This window comes from Periophthalmus magnuspinnatus, chromosome 13 (assembly GCF_009829125.3).
Source record: "Periophthalmus magnuspinnatus isolate fPerMag1 chromosome 13, fPerMag1.2.pri, whole genome shotgun sequence".
Lineage (NCBI taxonomy): Eukaryota > Metazoa > Chordata > Actinopteri > Gobiiformes > Gobiidae > Periophthalmus > Periophthalmus magnuspinnatus.
The window spans coordinates 11923982-11942233 of NC_047138.1; the positions used below are offsets into that span (position 1 = coordinate 11923982).

The following is an 18252-nucleotide window of genomic DNA, read 5'->3' on the forward strand; positions in this document are numbered from 1 at the left end:
CATTATTACAGGATCCGACAGTGGAGTAGAGCTATCCATTGTGTTTGGAAGTAGCACAAACTCAGTCTGGAGAAATCTTTAACCACCATAATTGTTGGTTTAAGTGACAATTTAAAATCCAATAATTATGGCCATTTTAATGTTTGCTTTCAATTACAATTTCACTCACACCCCCATGGTTGCAAAAAAACTGTTACACTGGCGGCCAGTTCCAACTATTTTCTTGAGTTGTACAGCCAATTGCTGGTATTATTGCTGCTCAATTATACTGCAGTAGGTACAGTTCCACGTTCAATCGTCATCATTCAGATTCAGTCGCTGCGTCTTATCCTTTTACAGCTTTGCCTTTGCTGACGACCATTGTTTGCCTATGGATTTACTGCGCCATCTAGTGGTTTTAGGTATCGGTGCACGATCAAAATGACGTTGAAGTGACAAAGCAATAGTTATCATTTTACTTTGATTTGACCACGTCAATGTAATTATTAAATGTAGACAATGTATGTGTAGCCTATAAAAATGTTCTCTTTTATTCCGTTCGTAGGCTACTAGGGTACCCAAAACGCTCAAATGCCGCTTCTAATTATTCTAAAAATAATTATTGATGTAGATATACTATTGTAGATGCTTTGGCTCTGACATTTGAGTGAAAGTCAAATACGAAAAGGATGTTACCGCTCAGCTTGTCACGTGATTTACGTTGCCGGAAGTAGAAGTGACACAGGGAACTCTCCAGGGTGCTGACCAGGGACATGGCGCTGACGGAGCCAACGCTGTAATGTAGCCTGCAGATTTTCTTTAGCGTGCAGTTGTCATTTAGAATATAATTGATTTAATATTGTGGTATAATGCTATATAACACTAATCGACAATTTAGGTGCTACAGACGCGCATCATCCTCCCATTGTATAAGTCTATTTAGTTGGAAAGTATTTCTCAGTGAGTGCAATATATAAGTGTAAACGTGTCTGTTATGAAGGCATCCTAGCATTGGTAATGCTGTAAGTTCCTAGCATTGGTGGTGCTGTAAATCTTACTATCATGGAACCTTAATAGACTTAAGATGAACCAGTATAATAACTCAGCCATCACCCCAGAATGCAACAGAGACCCAGGACACAGGACTCTCTTAAATGTGGCGCAGTCTCATGGCTTTCAGCTGCTCAGTGTTCTCCGATCTTTTAGACAACAAGGCTTGTTGTTTGATTTCACCATCAACGTGCAGGACCAGAATTTCCCCTGTCATCGTTGTGTGCTTGCAGCATCCAGTGACTTCTTTAGGTATCTTAAATTCTCCCATACTTTCTATGGACCTTGACAACTTTTTAAGTCCATGCAAATTTCCATGAAATCTTTGGTGCACAGGGCTATGTTTGAGGTGGACATGCGTGAGCGTGGAGATGGCTCTGTTACCCTAACTGACCAGAGTCCTGCAGCAGTGAGCACGTTTCTGGATTTTGCTTACTCTGGAGAAGCACTCATTACTGATGCAAATGTAGACATGATATTTCAGATCGCCTCCTTCCTTCAGGTAAATATCATTCATTGGAAATTGTATTAAATAGATTTCACACCAACTTGAACATGTGATTTTCTTCTACTAGATCACAGTCCTCTTAAAAGCATGCAGTGATTTTCTCATAGGGACCATGGATCTTACAAATATCCTCTCCCTTTTGTCCCTTGCCGAGGCTTATGGTTCAGCCTCACTACTCCAAAGTGCCAATGATTTTGTAGTTGAGAACTTTTATGACTTGTCTCAAAATAAGGATTTTCTGGATATGCAGGTAAGACCTGCATATATCTCAATCATATCTCAAATTGTGAAAGCTTGTACAACTGACCCAATTAATCTTTGATTCAAATTCAAACACCTGCATTGACTTTTAAAATGTGTATTATTCCTCGCAGGTAAATGTATTAGAAACATGCCTTAGATCAGACTCTCTGAATGTTCCCAGTGAAGAGAACGTGGTCATATCTCTTCTGCGATGGATACATCACAGTCTTCCTGAAAGACAAAAGCTGCTGCCAGGACTACTGTCTCTGACACGACTGCACCATGTCCCTGCAACTGCCCTAAAGGCATTTTGTGCACACATCACATCGCACATACACCCATATATTACAGTGTATTGATGTAATGTTTATAACAACATGTTCTTCCAGACCTTGTTTGATTTGGACCCTCTTCTGTCCACTGATGAACAATGCCTTGCGTTACGGTCAGAAGCACAGCACATGCAGAGTCAGTACAATGGTCTCATGACGGACGCCAGACCATCCACAACCCAAGACTACATCTACATCCACAAAACAGAGGAGAACGGTGAGATCCACCACAGCTTCTGTTACAGCCTGGATTCAGACCATTGGCAGGAGGTGAGGATAGAGGACATCACAGTGCCTGATCCTCCTGGCTGCCACTTCACAAGCTATGCAGAGAAGGTATATACTATATATCATATATCATTGTAAGAGAAAAGGATTGTCCTATAGGGTAATAATAACATTCAACAGTGGCTGGCACACGAGTTACATTTTAACTTAATATTTGGGAATTATGACCAACTAATAAGTGCAGCTTGTGCAATTCAAGGGACAGAAGTTAAGGGCTATTGGATTTGAGCTTGTTTTACCTGTATCCATGGCAACCATAGTTATGCTAGCCAGTTAGTTCTGAAATGCTACACACTTTTTACAACAGGGCAACAGACTTTCTACACCATATATGGCAGAAGACATCCCTGAGTGATTTTGAATTGATTGATTTGATTAAGGCAGAAAAATTGTGCATACATTAGCAAAGACTTTGTACAATTAGAGTTATCATGGGAGAGTAAAATAATCTAATCTAAAGGGAAGACTGTTTTTTTGGTATTTTGGCACAGATATTTGTTACAGGTGGTTGTCGTGGAAACTGTTGCCCTGAAATCCGCCGCCATGTGGGCGAACTATACCATGATGCCACAGATGAGGTGTGGTGCTTTTACCCTGTGACCCAGACCTGCAGCCCTGTTCCTGCCTTGATCACACCCCGCACCATGCACACTGCAGTGATGTGCCTCAATCGAATATATGTTATTGGAGGACGGACAAGAGGATCCAGAGGTGAAACTACAAGTCTGTTGGAGGTACATTACACAGATTCCTTCTTTCAAAAGTGGCTTGTGTTTGTGCTATCCAACATATCCAACATAAAATCCTTCAATTCTGATTTGTAACTTGCATAATCACATCCATACACAGTTGAAAAAGCAACACAGTCTGTTTTTATTCACATTTAAAATATTCCCCACATTCTTCACAAACTGTTCTTTCACAGCGCAAACACATAGGAGATTACTTAAAATGTTTTAACTGTCCTACAGGTGGAGTACTACAACCCTCTGTGTCAGACCTGGACTGCTGTCAGCCCTCTGCCCACTGCTATATTTTTCCCAGAATCCGCCACCTGTGACAGTATTATTTACACTTTGGGTTCTGAGGTAGAGATCACAGATTCCTTTAACCCTTTGCTTGACTGCTTCTTGCAGTATGATGCCAAACAAGACCAATGGACACGCCTAGTTGCAGAGTTTGGACAGTTCTTTCACGCTAGACTTGTCAAAGCAGTATCTATTAACAATACACTGCATCTGTGTGATTTGTCAACTTATAAGGTTAGAAATTTAAATAAACTGCCTTATATGTAGGCCTACTTTATGTATATACTTACTTAAACAACAATAACATAAATATTTTTTCTTTCAGGTTTTCAGTTTTTGCCCAGAAACATGCGAGTGGAAGGGTGAGGGTTCTTTTGAGAGTGCAGGGTTCAATGCCGGGGCTTTGGGAACAAGAGACCGAATCTACGTCCTGGGAGGGGACTATTCACCAGACGAGATCACTGATGAAGTTCAGGTATGTACTCGGAATGAGATGGACATTTAAAACTTAATAGAATGTAGTTGTTTAAACTTCAGGCATGTTTTTACTTGTGTGCAGGTATATCATAGTGGTAAAAGTCAATGGGAGGAGGTGGCACCAATGCCCAGACCACTGACTGAGTTCCACTGTCAGCTCATCAGCTTCAACAAATACAGAGACCCATGGAGAGATGAGACATAGACTGATATTCATAACATACATGGGCTTTACTACATGGTGGCCAATGGCTTTCCCAGCCATGTGCACCTTATCCATTGTTTAGTTTAAAATAGCTTGTGCGGTCTCAGACATGTCCAGTTATGTGTTCAATCTCTCCCGTGGAGGAACCCGATCAGTTATGTTATTGTGTTAAAGCTGTTTGTTGAGAGACAAGTGCAACCCCTACTAGATAAAAAAAAAAAAAAAAAAAAAACACAAAAAAACAGGAGGCGGAGCAATAGGGCACTATGTGGGGAATTTTATACATATATATTGCATTGCATTGCCAAATTCCCACATGTTATCCTATTGCCTAGCCTCCTGTTTTTGTGGCTGCTTAATAGTGCTTGTGACCACATACAGCATGGAATACTAAATGAGAAGTCAAAAGTGCAACCCAGTATCTATTGTATCAAAAACAAACCCTCTGTAATTGCACTTAAAAACATGAAATGTTTATTTTACACAGAAATTAAAACATTTTAAAAGACATTCCATTCTCTTTTGCTTTTGTTTTAAACATGTAAAGAACCGCAAAGCCACAATAAAATACATGCCCTGCAATGTCAGTTTCAGACATCACTGTTCCAACTTAAAACTACTTTGGACCAGACATTGACAGAAAGACAATTTTATCAAAGCATTGGGCAGCATAGTTCTACAGTACTGGTGCTTGCATGCCTCCTCCCTCTTCTTCTGGTTTGTCTTCTGTCATGCTTCGATCTGGTAAGTCTTGACAAGCAGCCACATCAGCAGCACAGTGATTAAGACGATCATGAAATTGAGGAAGAGCTCCTGCGCTGAGCGGTCCATGATGTTCCCCTGATGCAGGCAGCGGAAGGCCAAGGCACAGAGGAGGAGCAGGCACTGCCTCTGGTCTGAGACCTAACACTGGAGAGAAAGCACAGCCAGAAAGGTGAGGCACCATATTCCAACAGTGTTTTTTGACAGATTTGTGTTTTCATTGAATTATTAACAGAAATAGAGTTTTTCCCTTTACTATGAATAAGAAACACTCCTTTGTCAGTCATCCGTGCCAACAGAGATTTAATTGTGTACATGTGATTCACATTTTTATGGGTTTTTTTTTATCTTGAGTCTTGTTTATCCAGGCTTAGAAAAAGCACAACTTTGAGACATTTCTTTGCACAAGCACATTTACTAAAAAAATAAAAAAAATCAGAAATCAGAAATCATAATGGCACGTATCTTTACCTTTCTTTTTGATGTTCTCTCCTCTCTGTATAGTAAGACCTAAGGAGTCTTATTTCCTCAGTACTGCAGTGTTTCTTTATGTTGGCATCCCAAGATAATACTGATATTCTCTGATCCGCAGCTCACAGCAGTTGTCCAGCTTTGTGTGGATGCTGGGGCATGTCTCGCTCATAAAAGCTGCCCGGGGAGCCACAGAGCCCCGCCCCTGGTCCACATGCACTCCGCCTGATGTCACAAAGCAGCTGGAGCCATCATCCTGTGCAGTGTTTCCCCTCCATATCGGTCCACAGTAACACACAGTACCCTAGGACAGGCCCGGGGTTATTTTTAAAACATTATTGCAGATAGTAGGCCGGATTAGAGCTGTTCCAAATGCAATACTTGGGTTGTTTGGTGGATATAGGAAACTGTAACAGTATCACACAGTATCAAGGGAGAAACTAAACTCAGAGGCTGTGAATAATGCCGGGGCAACCTGGTTTAAATCCAACAAATGCTGCAATTTATCATGCAGGCTGGCTAGTCATTTTGTGCTGTCATCAGAGGAGTATCACTGCAAAACAAAAGAGGCCTGCAGACAGACTGACTGAATGAGGATGGCATTATTGTAACCTTTAACCTTCAATTTACATAACAGTCAAATACCAAAAGGCTTTGTTTATGGGTTATACATATAAATAGTTCACGCTCTCCAGTTAGAAAAATTAATACATTTGTTAAAAAAAAAAAACAAAAAAAAAAAAAAAAAAAAAACAACATCATCTACCACCTAGTCTGAAGTAATTTTGATTTTGGGTAGGTTTTATGTCAGATGCCCTGCCTAACACATTTATGCAGGCATGGTACTGGCATAAAACATACACTGAAAGGAACACTGCAAAAAATAACTATACTTTTTTTCTAATAGTATAGGTAGTATATGTAACAAGAAGTCACAATAGTTAATCGTGCTAGTATTTAAAGCAGTTGTGGAAGAGCTACCATGCTATGAGAGTTTTGTAAAATTTCCTCTAATTTCCTCTCAGTAATAATATTCTGCAGATTACCATCCCCTAGCATACACGGTAGCGAAAGTCAGTTTAGCGTTAGTATCACACTTTGCACTTCATACTTTTCATTGTTACTTGTGGGGGACATATTTTGGCATCCCTGTTTACAGCCTGCATCCCTTGTGCTTGCACCAAGATGGGGCTTGGACAGTTGACGATAGCACACCTCTCAGCTCATCTCACACTTGACAGCTGCTTATCTCTGTAGCCGAGGTAATGCCTTTGTACACACTGCTCCTCCTGCGATCACCCAAGGGTCAAGGCAGGACAAAGTGTTCAAGAGCACAATTCCCCCCAATCCTTCCACATCAGGGGATTCCAAGGCCATTCCTATGAGGATTATATAGATCAAAACATGAACCCTGTTTTATAGTAGTGGACAGTTTGCCAGGATTGCTCCAGATTCCCATTGTCACAGGGAGCCAGTGTCAAGTACCTATTGAATAAACCGAGGGAGGTGTGCAGGCATCTCTGTGGCCATGCGCCCACTATGACAGCTGAGGGACAAAGTGTGTGCGTGTGTGTCAGTGTGTAGAGGTAAGATATAAAAGTTCTGGCAGCTTTTTTTGCAAATCAGAGGAGGAGACAGGAGGTGTCAACATGGCTTCAAATACACCATTCCATTCGCTCTAAGAAATTACAGTGGCAAAAGACTATGGCCTACCCCTTGACCTTTACACTTTGGTTACTTAAAATGTCAATACAAGTACACTTCATACTTTAAATGGACATGGTAAAAGTATACATTCTTGGCATTGCTGGGCTAACCAAAAGCCAAATATCCTTTATGTGAATTCAAAATTATATGAATTTCTATACTATTAATAGCCTGTTGTTTTGATCATCTGTATGAAAAGTGCGCTTCCACACATGCTACATACTGATAGCTAAATACTTCCTCATGGGACGTAGCAAACAGGAGCACTATTTTAAAAAGTCGTATCTAGTTGCTAAAGGTGTCTATCTCCGTCATACACTTTCCGGTAATTAGAATAAAGATATGCCAACAGCAGTACTTTGTTCTAACTATTACTCCTGCATTTCAAAAGTAGATGGGATGCCTCAAGGATCCAAGGAATCTCCCCTAAAGTTTACACCACAGCGCTTGTGACACTTTGGAGGTCTCTGAGGTGGAAAGATCAAGGGTATTGCAAAGGAGAATACCAAGACCTTTGTACTGAATACCATTTTATTTATTTATAAATAAAACTGTATATTTGTTAGAGTGATACGATAATTTAGAGGAGGGGATTTATCTGAAACCAATTTGAATGAGCAAGGTATTCAACAGATTATTGATAGCCTATGTTGTACCCAATAAATACATCTTTGTAACTAATTCTGTTACTTATTTTAAGGCTTGATGCTGAAATGGAGTTGTGTGCACTCCAAGCAGCTGTTGTTTTGCAGACCAACTGAGCATACTGCCAAGACAATGGCACAGCCCCACAGGCTGACACGCCGTGCTTTAGCTTAAACAGAAGACAGGTGATGGTCTGATTATGTAACATGTTCACACAAACATGCATGGTACACACATAGACAGTGTTGTGTTGAACTGCACAGTGAAACACAGTGACTGCGGGCCCATTATTCAGGCACTTTAAAGGAGTTCACATGCTGTGTGGAAGATAACTGAGTCCTCTAAGACACCAAGCAAGCAGACTGCACCTGAAACATCCCATGCTATTCAAGCAGCTCAGGTGATCTGTAAAGCTCAGTCTGTAAAGGTGTTTTATTTCGTTAATAAGTTAATTAGTTAATAAGTTAATAACTATTTCCAGTTAATAACTATTTTTAGTTAATAACTATTTCCTTTAAAATTATACTACACAATATAACAAGTCATATTTGGAAAAATAAACAAATAAATAAAGAGCCCATAGCGTGTTGAGCAGAGTATAGATTATAGTTGGCTCTTTTCAGGTTTCACTATATACAGTCTATGGTTTTCACTTTTTCTCAATACCAACCAATAGGTGGCAGCACACCCATTCACCACTGCCAGAGGGTATTGTCGTAAATAAACAACGTTATAAATTAATACGCTTCGCAAAATAGACATAGCCCTGGGTGCCAAGGGCCGAAAATATAGGCTACTAGACAGACGTCCATTTGTTATATATTTTTAGACTGCGGAACCTTTCTCGCGGAAGTTGTTCAATCTCGGACGCATAATAAAGACGTACCATGGACGAAAATGTGGAGACCACCACAAAAGTATCTAGAAAAAGTAAAGATGAAAAGAAAGTGCTTCGTAAACAAATAAAAGCCAGTCATACTTTACTAAAACATGAAGGCATCCACACGACGTCAAAACCCACGAAGGTAAACAGTAATAATGAGTAAATGATGCGGGATAAGGAGGTGTCACCCAGCTCACCCATGATATATAAATCTACACTCCACTGTGTTTAAAGCTTTTTAAATTTCTTTGCAGCATCTGGTGGTTGCAAATGGTGGTCTTGGGAATGGGGTAAGTCGAGAGCATCTGTCTGCAGCCCTGGGAGAAATGGGAGAGCTGGAGGTGCTTGTCATGCCTGCGCACAAACCATATGCCTTTGTGACATATAGGTATAAATAACATAGTATCATATATGTTATTGCAACAGAAATGGATGCATAATGTTGTTTTGATCTGTTTTCAGTTCAGATGAAAATGCACTCAAAGCTCACGTTAACCTCAATGGACATAAGCTGCAATGTGGTGAAAGCAGTGTCACTCTCTATCTTGGCTTTGTCGAATCAGGTATTAGCTTGTTTTCAACAAGCTAATATTTTCTGCATGTCCTACATACTATTAGACTTAAAGTACATTTTGTGTGTCTAGTTAAATGTTTGGAAGAAGAAACCGTTTCTTTACCAGAAGGTTTGACAGTAGTGAATGACTTTGTGTCACCCGAAGAAGAGGCTCAACTACTTGCATCTATTGACTGGTCTTCTATCTGTGATCAAGACACTGGTATTGGTTATTATTTTAAGAATATACCAAAATATAACCATGTCTAAAAATCGCAAACTGTAGACAACACATTTTGTTTTCAGCTCAGAAAGCCCTAAAGCACAGAAAAGTCAAACATTATGGTTATGAGTTTCAATATGACAACAACAATGTGGATAAAGACAAGCCTTTACCTGCTGGTCAGTGTTCTTTTAACAGCATAATTGTTTTAAAATCAAAGATCAGTATTATTACAAATAGTTTCATGTAATTGAAAATATCTGACTTTAACTCATTTCTCTATTCAGGTCTTCCAAAGGAGTGTATGCCTTTGTTGGAACGATGTATGAAGCATGGATACATCAGTGTAATGCCGGACCAGCTGACTGTCAACCAGTATGAATCTGGGCAGGGTATGTGCCACTGGACACACAGAATAATGAAAACTCTTGTTTTTACATCAATTCATTAATAGTTTAACTAGACTAATAACTAATGTGATAATTTATGGTTAGATATTGATGTTTTTTAAAACAAGTAATTATTATTACTTGTCTCACCAACTCTCAAAGTAGCCCTATTGTGCTTGTGTCTGCTATATAATTATAATCTATGACACCCGTGGACCATTAGGTTATACACTGCCTGGCCAAAAAAAAGTTGCCACCAAAAAAGGTCACACACTAATATTTCGTTGGACCGCCTTTAGCTTTGATTGCGGCACGCATTCGCTGTGGCATTGTTTCGATAAGCTTCTGCAATGTCACTAGATTTATTTCCATCCAGTGTTGCAATGATTTTTCACCAAGATCTTGTATTGATGATGGTCGAGTCTGACCGCTGCACAAAGCCTTCTCCAGCACATCCCAAAGATTCTCAATGGGATTAAGGTCTGGACTCCATGTGTGAAAATGATGTCTCACGCTCCCTGAACCGCTCTTTCACAATTTGAGCCTGATGAATCCTGGCATTGTCATCTTGGAATATGCCTATGCCGTCGGGGAAGAAAAAATCCATTGATGGATTAATGGTCATTTGGTATATTCAGGTATTCAGCTGACCTCATTCTTTGAGCGCATACTGTTGCTGAACCTAGACCTGACTTGTACCTCTAGGCTCGTAACTATTTGCTTAGTTAAATCCAGGTGGTGACTTTTTTTTTTGGCCAGGCAGTGTAATTTGCACATTTTGAATGGCAATGTGCATCTAAAACTATTTAATAAAAGAAACTGGTCCACAGAGTTCCGTGTTAGAAAACTGTGGTGCCCAATGGGAGCAGAATAATCATAACACCATGATCACAACAAAGAGCCAATTAGCTGTTGGCCCCTAAAATGGATAGTTGCCAAAAAATAAAATTGAAGAAGTCTGTACTTCAGTTTTATTTTGTGGCAACTATCCATAGGAGGGATAGTAGGTATATACCGGTGTCAGTGAAAACGGGATTGATTGGCAATATGGCGACTTGAAAATAAATGCTCAAACGTGAATCACTCCAAAAACAACTTCAAGAGGATAAATGAGAAGGGTTATCAATTGCAGTTGAAACCAGAAGTTTTCATACACTATAAAAAATAGAGACATTTTTTTTCTCACTGTCTGACTTAAAATCAGCCTAAACTTTTCCTGTTTTAGGTCAATTAGGATTACCAAAATTATTTCTATTTGCTAAATGCCAGAATAATGAGAGAAACCTTTTTAAGACAATTTTCCATTACTTTCTTCAAAGTCAGATGTTTACATACATTTCATTAGTATTTGCTACCGTTGCCTTTAAACTGCATGACTTGGGTCAAACATTTTGGATATTCTTCCACAAGCTTCTCACAATAGTTGGCAGGGATGTTGGCCCATTCCTCCTGACAAAGCAGGTGTAATTGAGACAAGTTTGTAGGCAGTCTCACTCGCACATTCTTTTTCAGGTTGCCCAAAAACTTTCAATAAGATTGAGATCAGGGCTTTGTGATGGCCATTTCAAAACTTTGACTTTGTTATCCTTAAGCCACTTTGTAACCGGTCTGGCAGTATGCTTTAGGTCATTTTCCATTTGGAAGACCCATTTGCACCCAAGCTTTAACTTTCTGGCTGATGTCTTGAGATGTTCCTTCAGTATTTCCACATAATGTTCTTTCCTCATGATGCCTTCTATTTTGTAAAGTGCACCAATCCCTCCTGCAGCGAAACAACCCGACAACATAATGCTGCCATTTCACAGTTGGGATGGTGTTCTCAGGCTTGCAAGCTTACCCTTTTTCTCAGATCACAGGACATGTGTCTAAAAATTAAGGCTGTGTGCATTTGCAAACTATAATCTGTTTTTATGTTTCTTTTGGTGTAATGGTTTCTTCCTGGGTTCTTGGGTTGACATGCACATTTCGAACCAAAGCACTTTCATCTCTGGGAACTCGGAACCTGTTTGCTTCCTGAGTGGTATGATAGCTGGACATTCCCATGGTTTTTATACTTTTATGCTCCATCTGAAAATTGCACCTAAGGATGACCCAGACTTGTCCAAGTCCTCAATTCTCTTCCTGATATCTTGGCTGATTTCTTTTGACTTTCCTGTGATGTTACACAAAGAAGCAGTGTGTTTTAGGTGTGCTTTCAAATACATCCACAGGTGTGTCTCTAATTAACTAAGAATCTGAATCTTCCAAAGACATGGCATCATCATCTGGATTTTTCCAGATTGTTTAAAGTCATAGTATTCTTACTGTATGTAAAATTCTGACTTTGAAGAAAGTAATGAAAAATTGTCTTAAAAACCGTCTGTCATTATTCTGGCATTTAGCAAATAGAAATAATTTAGGTAATCCTAACTGACCTAAAACAGGAAATGTTTCTCCTGATTTCATGTCAGACAGTGAGAAAAAAGGAGGTGTGTTTTTTGTAGTGTATGTAAACTTCTGGTTTCAATCGTTTTACATAACATAGTTAGAAAGCTCTGAAAAAAACATTTTGCATAATAGGTCTGCTTTAACACAATATAAAAATGCAATTAATCTTGCTTTTATTTTAACTTGTATTTATCTCTCACAGGCATTCCTCCTCATGTAGACACCCATTCTGCCTTTGAAGACACTATCATGTCACTAAGCCTTGGAGCACAGGTATTTATCTCTGTTTTTCCATCTAGAGATATACATTTTCACCAACATTTTATTAATCAGACTATTAAAGGACAAATAATTGATGTTTCATGGTATAAGTTGATGTGTTTCAGTACTTTATTTTAGATACATTTATCTGTTCTAAACAAATGAATTACAAATTCATTCATAAAATATGCCTGCATACATTCAATAGGCTGAAAGTGAAGACTGCTCAAAAACATGTAGCCTGCATACAGTATTTAAATAAACTCAATCAAAAGGTAGGCTTATCAAAGGACTGCAATTAATTGAACAAACTTAAGGGGTAAACGACGAAGCTCAAATCTGTCAACTGGACAAATCGTTGTGAAGACGTTTCGCTGCTCATCCAAGACAGTGACCACCAGCATTCTGACCAGAACTGAAGAAGCGGCTTGGATGAGCAGCAAAACGGCTTCACTCATACAATGATTTGGCCAGTTGACAGATTTGAACTTCATCATTTGCTATGGATCAGACCTGGACGACTGAGGGTCTACACAGAAGACTTAAGGGATAGCAACTATTTTTGATTAAAAGTCTGCATTGCTTCTATTTAAGAAATGTTTTGTTTTTTTTTCTTAAAAAAAAACAACTAAACTAAAAGCAAAATATAACTGAATAAAAATTCTGATTGGTCAATATTATCAACTATCCTAACAATAAACAACAATTTAATTGGATATTTGACTGCAATTTGACAACGTACCTTTCATGATATTATCCTGTCAGTTACTGAATGTCTCTTCCTCCTTCTTTATCCATTTATTACACGATCAATTAAGCCTAGTCTGCACTGTCAAATATAACGAGAATTCACGTAAACATAACTTTTGGATCAGCAAAAAAGAGTGGATTTGATGTAGATTCATCAGCTCCATCAAGTAGACCGGTTTCATTCGGTCATGGAAGAGAGCATTATGGCAGCTCTAATTACTGAAAAGGTTGTAAATAAAACAGTCATTCAAAAACTCCAGCTATGATTTTATGTAACTTATTTATAATATAATTTATCTATTTGATAAACGAACAGTCATACCATATTTGTCACAGTGGAAGTTTACATTGGTCTAGTTTACATCTGTAGACCTCTACACATATCTTTCTAAAAAACAGGAAGTGAATTGGCAAAGGACTGCCTATCAAGTGTCTTTTCAGGCTAGCAGTATTATCACCCAGCCAGGCTGGAAGCGGAGAGAAAATTACTTTTGTGAAAATAGATGATGGAGTGTAAAGTATTTGATAGTTACCTACGATTTGTGGTGTCAACCTCTGAAATCAAAAAGCCAAGAGTAAAACCTCTAAGTTAAATCTAGTTAAAAGTTTGTGATTGCAGAAAAAATGTCTCAAAGGCCTTTTGCAAATTGCTTGACTTTGTTACTAGTCTATTGATGTGTGTATGTTTTCTGATTTCTGACACTGATGAATAGTCTTGTTGCAAAGCATAGCTGCCAGCATCAACATTGATTTAGTCACATTCCACCAGTTTTATTGATTGGCTGAAACAGATTTCAGAAGAGATGCTGTTTGTGTGGGCTTGTGCTCATTCCAGTGTGTATGGGAGAGATGGTAGTTGCTTGGAAAGATCTGATGGTTTGTGTCGCCTGTAGACTACTTTTGCTCTCTCTAGCAATCTTCCACAAATCTATCTCTTAAAGCCACACATGCACATGTAGAAACACACACAGTTTCCGCTACTTCTCGAAATCCAATTTTCCTCCTGTCAAAAGTTGGAGAGATGCAGTTTGAAATTGTGTGGATGTAATTTCCCAGCGGAGCCTGTGCTGTTATACTCTGTAAGGAAACATTAGGATCAAACAGCGGCTCTGGGGCTGGAGATGTCTGCGGCGGGTTGTTAGCGAAGGAAGCTGTGAAAGGGGCTCGTCCTCCTGACTGCCTTCAGACTTGTCATTGTCGCGTTGTGTGTGCCTGTGTAGACAGTGATGGAGTTCCGTCATCCCGATGGCCGCCTCGTTGCCGTGGTGCTTCCACTGCGAAGCCTGCTAGTGATGAAAGGAGAGAGCCGATATCTGTGGACCCACGGGTGAGCTGCCGGGGAGTCATTTCATCTTGCAGTGAGCCTTGGGTTGATTCACAGTCTATTGAAATGTGAAAGCGTCTCACTCTTCTGTTCTAACTGCAGGGAAGGAATATTACATGTGATGTTAGTCCATACAATATTTATTATAGATATTTTCACTACAAGTTTTTATATGGCTCACATAAACGCCAATATTTACAGCTTGAATACGTTTATAGTGTAGTGGAGTATTAAACGTTTTTACTAATGCAGCTAAATGTTTTTCAATACATTTTTGGGTTTTATAATATAATTTTAAAAAATACATTACAAACTTCTGGAATAACATACCAATGAAAAACATAAGCGTTTATTCATACACATAAAATCACTGTAAATGTCAGATCATTACATTGTTAAATGTACAGAATTACATTACCTTTTCATTATTTTTTAGAATAACCCCTCGGAAATTTGATATGGTACCCACTGCTGACTCTGATTGCCCCATCCGCACAGTATCGAACCTCGCACAAAACAAACTGACTTTGAACAAGAGAGACACTCGCACTTCATTTACCTTTCGCAAAATCCGACATGAGTCCTGTAATTGTGGTAAGATTGTGTTATAAATATGCTTTAACTAACTTGTTTGCATCCAAAAATTTTTAGACATAACTGAATATGAACCATTGGTTAGTTTTCCTTCATGTTTATTCTGTATGATATTGTTAAAACATAATCTAAGTAAGGTTCATTCCTAACCAACAGTTACTCAAAATGTTATGCTGAATGTATCTATGTTTATCACTTGTCACCTTGCTTTTATCACTTATGTTTTTAAACTCCTCAGCCTTTTCCTCTGCCTGTGACTGTCAAGGAGCAAGCTCTGCTCCGAGACCATCACAGCACGATTCTGCGTCTCTGCCCGGGTGCCAGGCCGATGCAGCCCATCTGGAGCAGCAGTATGTGCACCAGGTGTACGATGCCATTGCCTCCCACTTCAGCAGCACGCGGCACTCTCCTTGGCCCAGGGTGTGTGACTTCCTCTGCTCGCTGCCACCTGGAAGTGTGCTGGCTGACGTGGGCTGTGGTAACGGGAAATACCTAGGAGTCAACCCACAGGTGGTGGCGGTGAGTGTAATCATAATATAATCACATAATTTCTCGAGTGCAGTTGTCCTGTTCTGTATAGGGTCACCAGCATTTCGCACTATACAAAAGGATTGTAAACTGAGAGTGAATGGTCGTGGTTTTTGTCTACACTAAAAATAGCTGGCCTTTACATAAGACACAGACATTTATTGCAGCGGATATAGATGAATTAGTACATTTTCTTTAAATATATTTTAAAAATTCTATTATTGCAGCAGTACTTTTTAATCAAGGATTGTATTGAGTGGAAAGTTTTGATTCAGTTACTAGCAAAAATAATCATTGCAAATAGGTGTTCATGAATTTGCTTCAAAATAAGGAAAAAAATATATAATATAACAATACAACCTTAATTGGTTAGTTTTCAGAAACATAAACTTTTCTATTAATCTTTTTGGAGTAGACACAGTGTGTAAAGTAAAATTATTTTCAGCAAAGAATTAAATATATTATTCTAGGTCTAACAAAAGGGTCTATATTTATGATAAAATACAAATCAGACCCACAGTCTTTTGATCTTGTGCCCTAAATTCTGCTGATTAAAAGTATTTTCTCAGTTTCCATGGTGATACCCAATTGTCTATTTATGCAAGTACATGGGGATATTCATATTTGGATTTGGAGATGTGTGCAAGCAGCTTATCTTCATTCTATTACTATTATAAGCCAGAGAACATCAGGATCATATCTATTTCTGTATTTTTCCTCTAAGCCTTTAAGTATGGCACTAGACTAGTTCCTCTAATATGTATGCTATTTTGGTCCTTAAGTACTAAATGTTACATGTTACCAATATATTGCGAGTAAACATTTGTATATTCCAGATGGGTTGTGACCGGAGCAGTGCCCTCATCCGCATTTGTGCTGAGAGGGGTTTCCAGGTGTTTGTGTCTGATGCCCTGAGCGTTCCTTTGAGGACGGCCAGCTGTGACGCATGCATCTCTATAGCTGTCATACATCACTTTTCAACTCGGGTAATGAAACTCTATCTCACAAATTCAAAACAATGTTACCTAGTTATTTTCAATATTTTTAGTGATAAATGGTAATATTCTTCACTTACTCTGTGATATGCCCAAAACTCTTATTTTCCAGTAATGCATTAATCAGTATCACTGTCAGGCAATAAAAACAGCATTAGTCATTATTCTAGCATTCAGCTGCTCCTAACGAGATGTGGCAGATTTTTATCCCAGAATTTGTCATTTTTTTATTAGTTACTTTCTTCTGTTTTGACAATAACAACAAAAAAGTTATTAATATTAAACCCTGTTGAAGTCTATATATATATATATATATATATATTTATTTATTTTTAATTTTTTTATTTTTTTTCTCATATAGGAGCGACGTCTTGATGCTATAAAGGAGCTTGTCAGACTACTCAAACCTGGTGGCCAAGCACTTATCTACGTGTGGGCCTTTGAACAAGAGTACAACAAGCAAAAATCAAAGTACCTCAAAGATTCCAAGGAAAACCAAAGACCAGAAGTCAGTATTTCTTCAAAACAACAATCGTCAGTCAGTGGTCACTCAAGTGTTCAGACAATCAGACTTTTTGAAGATAATGAAAATGAACTGTACATGGTATCTCCTAAACAAGTGACTCAAGTTAAACTAAGTGTGCACACTAACCGCACAGCCTTCAATACTCAGGATCTTTTGGTTCCTTGGCATCTCAAAGATGGGAAAAGGGCAGTAGAAGAAAGGAAAAATGTAAAAGAAGAAACTCAAGGTAGCCAGATGAAAATATCCAATACTGGTTCAAATCAAACTTGCAGTGACCTCCCTTGTCCTGAATTACAAGAGAGTTCAAAAGATCACATGACTGCATCTAACAATTCTAATTTTAAACAGTCAGAGAATAGCTCAACTCCAGTCTTTCATCGCTATTACCACGTTTTCCAGAAGGGGGAGCTGGAGCAGCTGTGTGGCCAGGTGGCCGGAGTAAAAGTGCAGAGCAGTTACCATGACCAGGGAAACTGGTGTGTCATTCTACAGAAGGACCTGTAGGAGGCAAAGTTTAGACAATGTACAATACATTTTTACACAGATATTTAAATTGCTTGATTGCTTTTTTAAAATTTTTTATTAATATATTAAATAACTGCTTAACTTCTGTGTATTTCAGTTTCATTCTTGTAACTGAACTTTGCAAATTACAACTTATTTACAAGAAAAGTAAAAATAAGGGAAAAAAATTGGGCAGTAAAAAGCACATTGGATGTCTAATTAATGGCATATTAATTGATGTGTAGACTAGAACCTGATTATTATAGGCTCACGGGAGCAAAAATTTAGTAATTGGTCAGATGGTCTTGGTTAATTACCCTGTGGCCTTTCAGTTCTTGGACGGTCAAATTTCACTGGGAAAAAAATTATTCAGTGACTTAATATTTGGTGACTGTGCTGTATTTGTGTGTATGAAGCAACAGTTAGTACACAAACAGTAAGTGTCTCATACATGTAATTTGTCAAATAAAGATAAAAAATGTGGTAATAATTAGTATATTTTCTTACAGATCACCAAAACAAAATACCCTTCTGACTAATGCCAATTTCATGTTAATAAGGGTCATTCCACAGAGGGTTAACACGATCCCTGGGGATTGA

The 18252-nt window shown here is 38.6% G+C and overlaps 3 protein-coding genes across 3 annotated transcripts; 2 read left to right on the plus strand and 1 right to left on the minus strand.

Annotated features, from left to right (window-relative positions):
- Nucleotides 1–714: 714 nt before the first annotated feature.
- Nucleotides 715–4320, plus strand: kbtbd3 (kelch repeat and BTB (POZ) domain containing 3). Its single transcript, XM_033977180.2, has 9 exons — nt 715–1281; nt 1366–1531; nt 1605–1787; nt 1912–2085; nt 2170–2448; nt 2892–3134; nt 3372–3662; nt 3754–3903; nt 3988–4320. The coding sequence occupies exons 1-9, from the start codon at nt 1064–1066 to the stop codon at nt 4108–4110; spliced, it is 1827 nt and encodes a 608-aa protein (XP_033833071.1). The 5' UTR covers nt 715–1063; the 3' UTR covers nt 4111–4320.
- Nucleotides 4321–4574: 254 nt separating this feature from the next.
- On the minus strand, nt 4575–5019 carry LOC117380543 (sarcolipin). The gene has a single exon (XM_033977367.2). It carries the CDS (start codon nt 4939–4941, stop codon nt 4840–4842), a length of 102 nt encoding a protein of 33 aa, XP_033833258.1. The 5' UTR covers nt 4942–5019; the 3' UTR covers nt 4575–4839.
- Nucleotides 5020–8541: 3522 nt separating this feature from the next.
- alkbh8 (alkB homolog 8, tRNA methyltransferase) lies at nt 8542–18137 on the plus strand. The gene is made up of 12 exons (XM_033976856.2): nt 8542–8720; nt 8833–8966; nt 9041–9141; nt 9223–9354; nt 9438–9533; nt 9642–9746; nt 12373–12443; nt 14402–14508; nt 14942–15099; nt 15338–15618; nt 16464–16613; nt 16984–18137. The coding sequence occupies exons 1-12, from the start codon at nt 8583–8585 to the stop codon at nt 17650–17652; spliced, it is 2142 nt and encodes a 713-aa protein (XP_033832747.1). The 5' UTR covers nt 8542–8582; the 3' UTR covers nt 17653–18137.
- Nucleotides 18138–18252: the final 115 nt, after the last annotated feature.

Bases quoted from the DNA above. Each gene is read 5' to 3' on its own strand.
- kbtbd3 (XM_033977180.2), top strand. From the start codon at position 1,064: ATGAACCAGTATAATAACTCAGCCATCACCCCAGAATGCAACAGAGAC. The intron at 1,788-1,911 runs GTAAGACCTGCA...TATTCCTCGCAG, and splicing joins AGGATTTTCTGGATATGCAG to GTAAATGTATTAGAAACATG. The intron at 3,904-3,987 runs GTATGTACTCGG...ACTTGTGTGCAG, and splicing joins AGATCACTGATGAAGTTCAG to GTATATCATAGTGGTAAAAG.
- LOC117380543 (XM_033977367.2), bottom strand. From the start codon at position 4,941: ATGGACCGCTCAGCGCAGGAGCTCTTCCTCAATTTCATGATCGTCTTA.
- alkbh8 (XM_033976856.2), top strand. From the start codon at position 8,583: ATGGACGAAAATGTGGAGACCACCACAAAAGTATCTAGAAAAAGTAAA. The intron at 8,967-9,040 runs GTATAAATAACA...ATCTGTTTTCAG, and splicing joins TATGCCTTTGTGACATATAG to TTCAGATGAAAATGCACTCA. The intron at 15,619-16,463 runs GTGAGTGTAATC...TGTATATTCCAG, and splicing joins TCAACCCACAGGTGGTGGCG to ATGGGTTGTGACCGGAGCAG.